Genomic DNA, 14,653 nt, shown 5'->3' with positions numbered 1-14,653 from the left:
GCGCCAGATAACACTGTTAGCGCGTTACTGGCATTATTTTTTGTGGTATTGAGGGGGAAAGCCCCCTCCATTATGTTATCCAAACATTCACAGGCACATTTTACCAGATCAAAATAATGTGTTATCTGGTAAACGTGGTAAGTTACATTATGAAAATCCTGAAGGGATTTCAAGTGAAGACCGCCGCACAAAGAAAGCACTGAGATGAGCCTTTGGGCTCAAGAAGGGACAGTGAGGGGATAAGAGCTCACCGGATCGGCTCTGATAGGAGGCGCGGATAATGAAGAAGAAGAAACAATGAGTTGATTGTTATGTGCTAAGCTATGTATATATAGACTAAGTACAATGTATCAGTTTGTGGGTGTGAGTGAAAATGAATATTCATAGAAGGGAATGGAAACATATGGAGCTCTGGGAGAGATTGGTGACATTCGGGCAATCAAAGGCAGAGCGCGCGCAGAAGAGTGTCAAACATAAATGGAAAACTAATCAGGCAAGTACAGTCAGGGATTGATGTCACAAGGCTGTTAAGACAAGCTAGTATGACCACAACTTATGGGACAACACAGGTGGAGACAAGCATAAGACAAGATGGAATGGCACACAAGGACTGTTGAGAGGAGAAGAGGCAGAAGGAAGAAATGGAAATCCAACAAATCCCTCTGGATAACATAACATAAGTAACTTCCCATTGTTGCCTGAAGTTGTACAATATGAGTTTGTCTCCAATCAGTGAAGGCACTGAATTGGCCTGAGAACAATTAGGGGGTTTTGCAATAAGCATTTTTGCTTTCCACAGCACTAAATTTCTTTACTCGCAGGTGACATACTCGCTTAAAAATTTGGTGTGAAGTCCCGCAAGAAATTGCCCTGAGCATCCTCATAACAATACTCGCAAGCGCTCAAAAACTTTCCCAGGTTTCCTTATTGTGAAACCCCCTATTATCATGAGGTTTTGTTGGTGACTGAACTTGTTAAAATAATTATTGATTAACACAATCTCAGAGGATACTCAAAGATGACCTCAAGAGCTTGAGATGGGAGTGCTCACCGGATGCGGCTCAGATGATGGCGCGGAGAAGATGAGAAAAGAACCAATGAGTTGATTGAAATGGACTAGGCTATGTACATGTCAACAACTTGTGGGTGAGGGCAGTAATGAATATGATATGAAAATGAATAGAAGGATCTGGAATCTCAACAAAGATATCACAAATGAAAATCTGTTGCAGCAGAGCGCGCACAAATCAGAGGATAAGGGGCATTGGGAAAGTTTGACAATCTAATCTAGGTAGGGACAAGGCAACAAAGGGTAGTTACGTTACGTTGCATTATCCGCGCAATTTTGGTAACGTAACTATCCCCGTTATCCGGGGCCCCCTGTTACTTTACTAGTAACGGGGCCATTTTAGGCCCCGCGCGTAACGTAACGGGCCTCATTTTTGAGGCCCGTTATTGCGTTATCCGGGGGATAACGCAATAACAGACCGTTTAAGGCTTTTTAGCCGCATTTTTTGCCCATTCTCAGGGGCTCTGCGCGCCAGGATAACGCAATGAGCATGAAAAAAACGGCTTAATGTGGTGCAATAAGTTAATTGCACCGCTGCTGCGCGTAACACGTAGATCATTATTAGTGTATGATAACAAAGGTTCTATAGGGAGGGTGAAGATGTGTTGTAAATTTGGGCAGACAATTGGATTGACTCCGCAGCCTTAGTTGTAGAAGATGTAGGAGAGATAATCACTGCCACACTGGTGGTGAGCTGGACACTTGAAAGTGCGGCACAGCCGCCATGAATTCTAGTCCTTATAAAATCACAGTTTGAACTTTTTTACACTGAGACAAGTGGATCAAGCAGCCCAGGCACACCAAAACAAGTCATATCAGGACACAAAACTGATGGTTTTCAAAAATCATTATAAAAATAATGAGCAGTGATCAAAAAAAAATAACAAGAAGTATGTCTTTATTAGGGGGGTTCACAATAGGATAAAAGTATAAATTTAGAGCTAATTTCAAGGCCTTTATGATCCATTTTTTAAAAAATGAAGAATTTGCTCTGATTCTCAGGGGATACCCATGAGTCCTGTACAACTTGCCAGACTTGAAAAAATCTTGAAAAAGGCCTTAGAATTGACTTTTGGCAACGAAGGGTAGTTACGCTACGCGTAACGCGTAGGAAACGGTAACGTAACAAAATTTTCGTCGTTATCTACGCGTTACGCGTAACGGCAGTGCGATTACGTTATTGCAACACGTTGAGCTGGTTTTTTTTATACTTGTTGCGTTATCCGGGCGCGCAGAGCCCTTGAGAACAGGCAAAAAATGAGGCTAAAAAGCCTTAAATGGTCCGTTATCGCGTTATCCGGGGGATAACGCGATAACGGGCCTCAAAAATCAGGCCCGTTACATTACGCGCGGGGCCTGAAATGACCCCGTTACTAGTAAAGTAACAGGGGGCCCCGGATAACGGGGGTAGTTACGTTACCAAAATTGCGCGGATAACACAACGTAACGTAACTACCCTTTGTTGCTTTTGGGTGGATCATGATGTGAACAGCAAAGCAGCTACAGGCTGAGAAAGGCAAAATAAAGGGTTTTCAGCCCAAATAAAAAAAATCATCATGTGGGAATTATGACATTCAAGGCATAGGCCTCCCCTGGTGTGGACAGCTCTGCTGCTTGATACTGCTTCCAGCCTGTACAGGCTTAGTTAAGCTTGAGGTTGTGGGTCTGTTGGGTTGGGCTGACATTGCAAATTTCCCCCAACAGCCAACCCAAACCTGGCCTGTTGCTGGGCCCGCCCAATTGCCATCCCTATACATAGGAGTGTGCCAAAGTTATGATAATGTGGGGTTGAGGAATATCCGTCCACAGCCGCGGGCTTGGATACCTCGGATCTTAGATATCTGGTGTGATCCGCGGTCATCTACCAGCTATCCCGGATTGTCTACCGGATATCCCGCACGGCTCAAGGTTTCAAGTGTGCGCGGTTCACCGACTCTGCGGCCCATCGGCTTCCTTGCGGCTGCGGACGCTGTAAAAAATGCAATCTCGTCTGCGCTTGGAAACCACAAGCAGGCCGCCGTTTTGCTTTTGTGGGGGCGACACCGCCAAGATAAAAGCTCGTCAGTTGTCCCCAGCCGATCGCCGCTCGACTCCCGCAACCTGGCAGTCTCATCCATGGTAGTCTCATCCATGGTGGCAGTCCTCACTTCTGCTCAACCGTAAGCCTTTCCTTCCATCACTTCTTCCCTATCGTTTTCTCCTCCCAGATCCTACGGACCATTACACAAGATGAAACCAAATTTATTCACAGACCTGATCGTAAAATTCATTGAATTAGACGACAAATCTATTTTAAAACCTTATCTACTCTGATCCAATCGCTCCCAACTCCCTTCTTTCCAAGCCTCGTCCCCTTGTCCGCCTTTCACACCACAACTGATTTCAACTGATTTTGCAAAGAACAGGGCTTGATTGTTCTCTCTCTCATCTTTCAAACAACATACACGGCGGGAGCAATCGATGAAGATCCTGCCCGTCCAGACGACGCGCAGCAACACTGGGTAGATACGATACCAGTAACGGCAACTTATCGATTTTTGCGCGTTACCGTTACCGTTACCAGTAACGGCAGCGCGTTACCGATAGTCGTTTTTTTCCTCTTTTTGTTTCTTTGTTTTGATACGTTGTTTATTGGAGTCTCTAAATCAACTTTTCCCTCGTGGCAGTAACGGAGCTTAATGGTAACGGGAAAAAGGCCCGTTACTCGTTAATGGTAACGCATTTTGTATGTACAACAGGGACTCACACCCGGGGTCCCCTATGCTGCACACCTAGGTCTTGTCAACCGGAAGAATGCAGCCTTGCTGGCTGAGAGGGACTGTCCCCGGTCTGTTTCATGAATGAGATGGATTTGGCGCAGAAGACCCTGTTAGGCTCGCTTGAGAACCCGGCAAGAACGAAGCCGCCGGCGTTGGGATATGCTTCAGTGCCGACAGCAAGGAGTATCGCGGATGCATTGGCCAAGGGGCCGTTGAGCTTGCCAATGCATCCAGTTCAGCGAACTTAGTCCTCCCTTCTGAGTTGGCAGGCTGGCGCCCCTCGCGCGAAGCGCGAGCCTCCGAAGGAGGGACTTGGGAGTATGTAAGCGGGGAAATTTGGCGTGAGCGCTGCGGACCACCTCCAACCATTTGGCTGGTGTCAAACTTCAACACAACACTAAATTTGCCTCCTGCGGGCCAATCAGGCCGCCCTGGTGCCAGATTGAAGGCCTGCATCTTGCCTTCAATCCTACATAGATCACATGTCATTAGCTCAAACAGTCTTGAAGTTACAAAGCTTGTAACATCATCTTACCAAGATTCTTGGATTGTCCGTACCTTTGTACATGCAAGGCAAGTACATAAGAGCTAAATACACATGCCAAAGTGTACAGTTATGGTGGCTTCTGTACTATGTTTTTGTCACAGTACAGGTAGGATACAGCAAGTTTATTGGATAGTGGAGTGTACAGGAGTGAAAAAAAACAAGAGTTTGACTTTTGGAAAACAGCTCATTGTGTTTTTTGAAAGGATGTCTAGCACTGCTCTGGGGGGATGGATAGATGATGGATGGATGGCTGGCTGCGCAAGCAGCCAGGCTACAAGGCCGTGCTACTCATGACCCCGTATGTTGCGTGAAAAATGTGTAGGCATTGATTTAGTGGAATTTGGGTGTTGGCGAGGACTACGGTCTGTCAGCTCTCACGCCAGAATTTGCCTCTTGGGGGCAAGCCTCTCTGTTAGACAGATACCCTGCAGGGCTCTCCTCCAGAGAGGCTTGGTTAAGCTCGCCAGTTCAGGCTCTTCAACCGACGGGTTTTGGTAGACCAGACCACCCATGCCTTCTCTCGGAGGGTCCTCTCGATGACCGGTTGTCTAACTTAACTGAGTCCCTTTATTGGAGGGGGGACACCGTCCCGCAGGGACCCTGCAAAAGAGGGACTTCGCTATGTCAACCCCGTGGCAGTAGAGAATTAGAAAAATGATGTTTTTCAATCCTCTCTGGACGCGTCATTTGTCACCACGTAATATAATTTTGGGGGAGCAAAATGTGCACAACATCATGGAGTTTCTTTGTACATATTTTACAAACTTTTTGGGGCCTTGGGTGCCCCATGAAGTCCTTTTTTGTGACTGACAAGTGCCCACTTCATTGTGCATTCCACATTTTGCACTGTACAGAATCTGAAATTGATAATGTTACAGCTATGATTGCAGCTCCACCAGAGGAGTTGAGGATGAGAAAAAATAGTCGAAAGAAGGGGACAGCTTAAGCCATCCCAGAAATGTAAATTAGAGAAAAAAGGGTCAGCCTAAATGCACTCCAAAAAAATCCCAAAAGCACTCCAAAAGTGAGTGTATGGAGCAACGGTGTATCCGCTGCGCTACGCTAAAAAAAGCGGCCTTTTAGCGTAGCGCAGTGGTTGACCGCTACGTGACCAGACCAAAAAGCAATAGCGCAGCAAGAACACTGCTGCGCTACTCGCTATGCGCAGCGATTGTCCGCTACCCTCCCAGGGCCATTAGCAAAAGCGAAAATTTGCTACGCTACCCGCTAAATTAGCCTAAATTAGCGGATAGCGGAACAGTTTTATGTTCTAAACATGTTTTTATGTATGTTAAACCCTTTTTCCTTTTTTTTTTTGGATCCCACATGGCATGGAGAAAAGCGGCGCTGACCGCTACGTGATTGCTTCTTTAGCGCGCTATTTTTTGATTTTTTTTTCCAGAAAAATCAAAAAGCGCGTAGCGCAGCGATCTGCCCGCTGCGCGTAGCGCGTAGCGCAGCGACCCAAAAAATTGCTGCGCTAACCGCTTCGCTATGCTATATGCAGCGCAGCGGATACACCATTGTATGGAGTGTGCACTCCAATGATTGTTGGATTACAGACTAGAGTACTCCAAGTCAATTGGAGTGCAGAACTGGGGACTCAAGACTTTTTGGAGTGCACCACAAAGAACTCCAGTGGCCAGGAAATCTAATGAGTGCCCATGAGTCTCACTCCATCAGATTGGAGTGCATTCCCCCAGCACTCCATTCCTGATATTTCTCCTCCTCAAAAGGGGAGTGCAGTACTGTGCACTCTGGCTCTGGCTGGAGTGCCTACAACTTCAACCGGGCTATGTACAAACACACCCCACTCTATCCTCCTGATATCCATGACCGGTACAGACCGGCATTGAGCGGATTAACATCTCCTCTCAATGACCGGTCTGTACAGGACCGCTGGTCATTGAGGGAAATCACCACAGACCGGTCATCGAGGGCATTAACATCTCCTCTTGATGACCCGTCTGTGCCGGTCACCAAGGGGACTCACACCTCTTGATGACCGGCGCGGACCGGTCACACCTCCTGATGACCGGCACAGACCGGTCATTGAGGGGACTCACACCTCGATGATTGGTCACACCGGTCATCAAGGCTAATAACACCTCCTCTCAATGACCAGTCACCACTGGTCATTGAGAGGTGTCAGCCTACGTGATGCCAAGGACAAACCCTTCTAGCTACACGTGGTGCAAGAATAAGATAAAAGAGTATAAAACTCTAAGACAAAAGTATAAGGGATAATTCCAATGGATATATTGGTAATTATGGCGTAAAATATATGAAAAAATGGCGTAATTATATTAATAAAATTAATATAATTAAATAAAGAGGGGCCTGATAAAATCAGGGGTTTTTAATCCCTCAAAAGCAAACACTGGGGCCTGTAAACAGGTGTGGTTTAAATCCCAGCAAGGAATGGCAAAGAATCTCAAGAGAAAGGGGTTTGAACTTACTAGTAAAAAGCCCTTAAAGTCTTGAGGTTCTTCTGGGTAGAAACTGGGCAGTTGAAAGCGCTTGAAGAGGTTGATTCTGAAGGCTTGGTGGACACTGGGCAGTTTCTGGCGACAAAATGAGGCTAAAAACAACTACTAAGGGACTTAACAGGCTAGAAACAGGCTATTGAGCACGTGTTGAAGGCGGGTAAATTCAAGTAGGTATGTAAAAGCGTGAGGAAAGGCCTTTTGGGGCGGCCAGAGGGCCCTTTAAATACCCGTGGCAGCTCTCTGGGGCGCCTGGGGGAGCTACAGGGCCACTGGCCAACTTGTGGGCGCTTTTTGGCCAGGCTGTTGACGCTACAAGGGCTAATTCTTCTTTGGGAAGATGTACTAGCCTATTTGGGGCGCCCTCAGGCGGATTTCCAGCCTGGCTGATGGCGCCATAGAAGCTAGTCTTCTTTTTGGAATATGTACTGGCCATTTGTGGGCGCCTACAGTTCAGGATTCCCTCATCCAGGCAGATGAGCTGTTACGTGTCTCATATTTATTCAAATGGGCCACAGTGCTTCCCAATTGGTCTGTACTGTGTATGCATTAGGTATTGAATTGTTTTAGTGCGTCAGGAATATTCTGTTTGCATCCATGTGACATCATTACATGTGTACAGCTTATGTAATGTGTGTAGTGTTTCACGTGGAGGGGCAGAATTGATGTCATTATTTCCCTGGTGGGCGTGCTGTAATGTACAGGTAGCCCCTCTTAGGGTTTCATTCATTTTTAGGGCTCTGCGCCGTCTTTAGACGTAGCGCGCAGCCTGCGGGTTTAGAGTTAACTCAACCTGAGTTGGGCTATCTTCTAAACTAAACATAACACTTCAGTTTCGCGGTTATTGAAGTGTTATAAGCATATGTACATATGTATGTAAGCATACAGATGCATTCACACAGGACGTGGTGCACCTGTTAAACTTTGAAGTCAATTTACACAAGGAAGGAATAACAATTAAGGGTACCTTGAAGTGAGGTACCCTAGGTTAAATTAGGCTTAGATTAAGAATATGGAATAATATTCCGGGTTTTATATGTGTAAGTATAAGTAATGGTAGTAATAATGTCTCTTTCTTATGTAATGATATTTCATGTTTGCTTTTGATATTATGTCCTGGTGGCTCTGACATAGTAGCCAGCTGACAAGAGGGCTCACACCTCTTGATGATTGGTCAGTCCGGTCATCAAGGGTAATAACACCTCTCAATGACCGGTCATCACCGGTCATTGAGGTGAGTCACATCTCTCAATGACCGGTCAGACCGGTCATCAAGGGGAATAACACCTCCTCTGGATGACCGGTGTGTACCAGTCATTGAGGGGAGGTGCTACTCTTGATGACCGGTTGGTCTGACCGGTCATTGAGAGGAGGTGCTACTCCCCTCGGTGACCGGCACAGACCGGTCATTGAGGGGACTCACACCTCTCAATGACCGGCACAGACCGGTAATTGAGAGGACTCACACCAGCTGACACCTCTCAATGACCGGTCAGACCGGTCAGACCGGTCATCAAGGGTAATAACACTTGATGACTGGTCATCACCAGTCATCAAGGGTAATAACACTTGATGACCAGTCATCACCGGTCATTGAGGTGAGTCCCATCTCTTGATGACCGGTCTGTGCCGTTCATCAAGGGGAGTAACATCTCCTCTTGCTGACCGGTCAGACCAGCCGGTCATTGAAAGTAGCACCTCCCCTTGATGACTGGTACACACCAGTCATTGAGAGGTGTTATTACCCTTGATGACCGGTCAGACCGGTCATCAAGAAATGTGACTCACCTTGATGACCGGTGATGACCGGTCATTGAGAGGTGTGAGTCCCCTTGATGATTGGTCTGACCGGTCATCAAGAGATGTGACTCACCTCGATGACCGGTGATGACTGGTCATTGAGGGGTGTGAGTCCCCTCAATGACCAGTCTGACCAATCATCGAGAGGTGTGAGTCCTCTTGATGACTGGTCTGTGCCGTTCATTGGGAGGTGTGACTGATGACCGGTCCGCGCTGGTCATCAAGAGGTGGGAGTCCCCTTGATGACCGGTCTTTACCGGTCATCAAGAGTAGCACCTCCCCTTGATGACTGGTACACACCGGTCATCGAGAGGTGTGACTGATGACCGGTCCGCGCCGTTCATCGAGAGGTATGAGTCCTCTGGATGACCGGTTGTGTGCCCCTTGATGACCGGTCCAGACCGGTCATTGAGAGGTGTGATTGCTGTGGGCACACCAAAAAAAAAAAGACTTGGAGTGCATCCCAATGCACTCCATTTGGTATTTGCCAGCTGGAGTGCAAAGCCAAAATCCTTTACTGAAAAGGTGGAGTGCTTGGACTTGCACTCCATTTTTTTTGGAGTGCATCTAGCTGCACTCCCCTATTTTGGTCAATTTTGGAGTGCTGGCCCCCCAAAGCCAAAAATGTGGAGTGCATGAAGTAAAAGTTTGGAGTGCATTTAGGCTGACCCGAGAAAAAGAGGTTCAGAAACAAAGACGGCAGCTTGATTTTAAAAAAAGTCTCTGCCAAAAGTGCTAATTCTCTACTGCTGCAGGGTTGACATAGCCTGTAAGTCCCTCCTTTGGAGGTTGCTTTGCTCCCCCGAGGAGGGAATTAGCTAAGTTAGACCGGTTGTCCTCTTGATGAACGGTCTAACCAGTCATCAAGAGAACATACAACCTCTTGATGACCAGACCAGTCATTGAACAGCTTGGGTCCTCTCAATGATTGATTTATACCGGTCATCAAGAGGGTTGAGTGAGGCTTGACTATGTACAGTCACTGGACAGATACATACCCCCAAAAGCTCATTCTAGAAGGCCAACCCATAAACTTGAAGTCATGAGCATTCAAGAAAAGTGTTTAAAATGAATTCAGAAGAATGAATATAACAAAATAAAAAGTATTTGGAACATCACAAAATTTACAGAATTGCTTGCATTAAATGACAATTTTGGAAAATCTTCAATACCATTCCAAAAAAATAATGGATAATTAGAATCAATAGATTGACATGTGAAATGAATGATAATAAATGAAGAAAGGAAGTCCAAAATCCATTCTGAAATTTCATGGGCAGTGAAAACACATCAAACACTGGTTTTTTGTTGGCTGAGTGCAGTTTTGTACTTTTTGATGTGTTTTCACTGCCCACAAAATTTCAGAATGGATTTTGGACTTCATTTTTTTCATTTCTTATCATTCATTTCACATGTCAATCTATTAATTGATTCTGATTATCCATTATTTTTTTACCTGCTTTGACCTGCTTTAGCGGGTGCGGGTATCCAATTTGAGTGGAATTTTAGGGTAGTACCCGCACCCATGGCGGGTACCTGGGTACAAAATGCCATCCCTAATCGCAAGGGTTTACCTCTCAATGACGAGTTAACAGTTTGTACATTTCACTGAGAGGCTTGAGTATGCAGCATTGAGTCCTCTCAATGAATGGTAATTGAGGGGCTGTATGTCCTTCTTGGGTTGCACTCAGTTGGAGCAATGCGGAGCTGGCTGGGGGAGAGCTTATAGCATCATTGATCACCCTTGCTATATTTGCCAACCTTTGTCAACAAAAGCCAATTTTTTTAACAATATCAGGGGACTTAACAACACTTGCGTGGTGTTTCCATTGCTAAATTTGGCTTAGTGCCAGATTTAAAGCAACCAATGTGGATGCCTCAGTGGATGAATTCTGGTCATGTCTGGGTAAGGATGCCACCCAGAGAATTGGGCTTGGGTAGACCTTGTCCAACCTCCAAACCCGGCAAATCTGGTCTTGGCACCAGGTACCCGCCAGATCTTAGCTTTTCAACTTGTGCTGGGTCCATTGTGTCCTGCGCGCAAAATTGAACCTTGGACCTTTGGAAATTGGAGTACCAACTCAGAAACTTTCCAACTGTCCCAAATTGTGTTAGAATTAGCATGCTACAGTGCCCATAGGGCTTGGGTAGAGCTTGTCCGACATCAGAACCCGGCAAATCTGGTCCAGATAGCAGGTTGCAGTTATGTGATTGTAGTTTAAAACAAAGAATTTTGCTCACTTTGAGGCCCAGCGGGGGCCTACTTTCCACCCGGCCAGATGCCAGATGTACACAGAGCCCTGCTGACATCCGACCCGACCAAACATCTGATCAGGTAGTGCCGGATTACACACCCAAACTCTTAATTTTTAGTAAAAAGGGAAATGTTTTCCCAAGCCTGTAGTTTATTGATTTCATGTACACTGTTTGTTGTTTTGGCTGGTATCTTAATTTAGGAGTTAGAGGGGCATCTAGAGCTCTCTAAATGCCAATGGGAAACCATCCAACTACACATGACAGACCACAACATGGGTAGATTTGTTGCTCAAGAACGGTTTTTTTTTTTCTAACTTCAAAGATTGCTAGTACTAGAGGCAGATTGACTGTCCAATTTCGATTTGACCTCCTGAGCTTTCTGTTCCAAAAGTTTCATGTCTGCTTTTTTTGAAGGCCAGCCGATCACCAATCCTTCTGAATCTGTCGCAGACGGCTTCGGTATAACTTTTGATTGCCAGTTTCAAAGGGAAAATTCAGAGCACAGGAATCCAATCGTTACAGTCAGGCTCATCGGTCATACATTTTTCAAAAGACATTTTATTTTCATGTTTAAATCATTCAACTTCTTCCTACTTACTGTGGAAATGGACGTGATCAACCTCTTGGTGAGCAATTCGACCACTGAGGAATTTCATGATGGCGTGATGACAATGACCGTGTCAACAAACAAGACCAATGAACTCAGTAAATGTAACACTGACCAAAATGATGATATATTGGTTGAAGAAACTATTCATAAATCACTCAACTTGTTCTGTAAAATATTATAATCAGTCAGTCCTAGCTCTACCGCAATTTTCTTGGCAATCGGTAAAATATCCTGGAGCGCACTGGTTTATGAATTGGAGCGATGGTTTTATTTCGTTAGTTTAACAATACTTAGACGAACAGGATTCTAAGAGTTACATGCGTCGATATAAAAAAACTTAGCCGGTTTCAGGGTTGCGGAAATATGGAGGCCGATATAACTTGTACTCACAAGTCCGGCAAATGATGCAATTTTGGACCATGGTCTGCCAACGAAATATAGACGAAGAGTGATCAATCGAAGGGCCACTAACGGACCCAGTGAATCTTCAGGGAATATAGAGAGGAAGGAACTTACATTTAGGAATAACTAAGGCATGGCCAAAACTAATTGGATTGATGTCAAAGAACGCTAAGGTAGTCGGATTTTCGAAGACCTTGAAACAAGGAATTGATCCCTTGATAATTTTACAAAATATGCAGTCGTTGTCCAACTTGGATTTGATCAGCTCTTCTTGCTTTCCAAGCTCTCGAGGTTCGTCCTGGTTCTGGATAGTCATCGTGATTCGTGCGCCTTCGATAACCTTTGTGCGATAGACAAGGACGGAAACTTCTTGTCAGCGTTTTCTCCGAAGTGCTGTTGTAACTCCCCGGGGGGTTTCCGGCCGCGGAAAACCGGCGATGAATTCGAACTTAACACAAGCATACCCTCCTCGGGGGAGCGTAGCGACCTCCGAACGAGGGATTTGCCTCCAAAGTGGCATCATGGCATGTCTTGCCCTACAGGAACGAGCCAAATGGCAGGGGAGATGTCACCCTGTCATATTTTCCCCAATACCTCCCTCTAGAATTCTGATTTTCACTGTGCCTTTTGCACCATTAAAATCACCAGGTGCTTGCTTATTTTCCCCCATTTCAAACTCCTCACTATCCATCCCCCCACACTGCCAGCATATTTGGATGGGTTGAAGTCATCCCAGTTTAACTGGGATGCACTCAACCAATTTAAAATGGGTTGATTTCATCCAATGAAATATAAACCCAAGGGGGGCACCTTGGATTTATATTTCATGAGTTGAGATCAACCAAGTTTAAATTGGTTGAGTTCATCCCAGTTTAACTGGGATAACCTCAACCCAGCCAATTATGCTGGCAGTGCCAGGTAAAAAATGTCCTGTTAATGTTGTTACATGGTGGATTTCTGTAACCAATCCCCCCCTCTTTGAGCCCGCGCAAGCTCAGGGAATTTCAAATTTTGAGCTCAAAAATGCCTGCAAGACCCCTTCAGAACCAGTCCACAGTAGGTGGATTGGGCTAGTAATTCTGAGGGGCAGTAAGCTAAAAAAACAAGGGATGAAAGCTGAGATAGCAGGCTACAAGTCTTTCTACTCAGCTATTTTTTAAACCACAAACTACACTTTTTAAATTATTTTCAAAACAAGTATACTGTTTTTTACAAGAAAAACTCAAGTCTGTAGGGCCAATGATGTGACATTAGAGGTAAGCCTCTCCTTTGGAGACGCTTTGCACCTCCTCAGAGAGCTTTTGTTAAGCTTGCGATGAAGTTACTTCCTTCATGATCCAAAACTTCATGTTGTAAGAGACAAAGACAAAAACCCTTGATCTCATAGCATACATGAAAACTAAAGATATGTTGTGTTTTCCAAGAAGCTTGGACACTTTTAAAAAAATTTGTTTTCGTAGATCCTTGCAAATCACATATATTTCATGTTTACTAGGACCCAGGAAAGCCCCTATGGAACACAGTAACCAAAGTGAATGAATTTTTGGTCAAAAACTATAAAAGGTACTTACCCCAGATGTATGAATGGTCATTTTGGCCAGTAAAGGTACTTGTCCCATATGTATCAAGTTTTTTTGAGGGGAAGGAGGTAGTAACCAAAAATGTATGGGAATCTGGGAATGATGGAGTGGTGGCTCAATCCTCCCCCATCAGCAGTCCCCTGTTCAGTAGACAACTTCCCCTCAAATATGGGACCCTTGCAGAATCTGATTGGAGGACTTCCCGTTGAGATCTACAGACCCTGCAGGACCAGATCTGCAGCCACTGGGATAGCATTTCCCCGCAAAATTTAAGGTTTTCTGGCTGCAGATCTGACTCTTTAGAGAGCTGAAGATTGATGGCAAGTGCTCCATTAGAACCAAAGAAGTCAAGATGTTTTCAGCAAAATCTAGCTTTAGCTTTTGGGGCTCTGAATCACTTCTGGATGACCCTCAGATCTTGACAGCAAGTCATCCACATTTGTTTTTGTTTGCACTGCCCCCGCAAAAGCTTAACAAAGCCTCCCAGTGAGGCAGCCACGCAGGGTCTCTGTTCCACAGAGAGGCTTACCTGCAAAAACCTGTATCTGGCTCGAGAGCCCCAGGAATATCAACATGTATCAATATTTTTCATTTTTTTCCTTTTTTTAAATCAACCGTCAGCCTGCTGAGGCTGCCCCTCTGGACTTGAGAAGTGCTTGGGAGTGTGCTTCTTCTGATGCAATTTAGACCTTGTAGCTGCCAATATAAGGCCTGATCCTTGCGTTTGAAGTTTTCAAACACTGAGAAAAGCAGACCATATTGAGAGAGAAATCTTTTGTAAATCCATGTGGCTTTGTATCAAAATCTGTTTCAATCTATTACGGGGTTTCAAAGATAGCCAGATGCGACTTGTCAAGGGTGTAAACGCTACGCTACGCTACAAAAAGCACCCTTTTAGCGTATTGCAGCGGAAGACTGCTGCGCATCCAGCCCCAAAAGCGGTAGCGCAGCGTCTCCATTGCTGCGCTACCACTGAAAGTAGCGGGTCCCCTCTCTTTCTTTAACGCAAAAAGTGGTAGCGCAGTGGGCGGGTACGCTACTTTCAGCACAGCACAGCGATCCAAAAAACGCTACGCTACGCTTTTTGCAGCAAATTAGCTACACCTCTGCTTACTTTTTATGGAGTTTTGCGCCAGAAATGATG

General features: G+C 45.4%; 1 protein-coding gene across 1 annotated transcript; it reads right to left on the bottom strand.

Annotated features, from left to right (window-relative positions):
- Positions 1-11,233: 11,233 nt before the first annotated feature.
- Positions 11,234-12,245, bottom strand: PtA15_1A790 (uncharacterized protein; the record flags this gene model as incomplete). The annotated part of the gene is made up of 5 exons (XM_053165854.1): positions 11,234-11,382; positions 11,516-11,559; positions 11,688-11,768; positions 11,918-11,951; positions 12,044-12,245. The coding sequence occupies 5 exons, from the start codon at positions 12,243-12,245 to the stop codon at positions 11,234-11,236; spliced, it is 510 nt and encodes a 169-aa protein (XP_053017004.1).
- Between the last annotated feature and the right edge of the window lie 2,408 nt (positions 12,246-14,653).

This window comes from Puccinia triticina, chromosome 1A (assembly GCF_026914185.1).
Source record: "Puccinia triticina chromosome 1A, complete sequence".
Lineage (NCBI taxonomy): Eukaryota > Fungi > Basidiomycota > Pucciniomycetes > Pucciniales > Pucciniaceae > Puccinia > Puccinia triticina.
The sequence above is the reverse complement of the archived record's forward strand: the minus strand, read 5'-3'. Positions and strand labels throughout refer to the sequence as shown.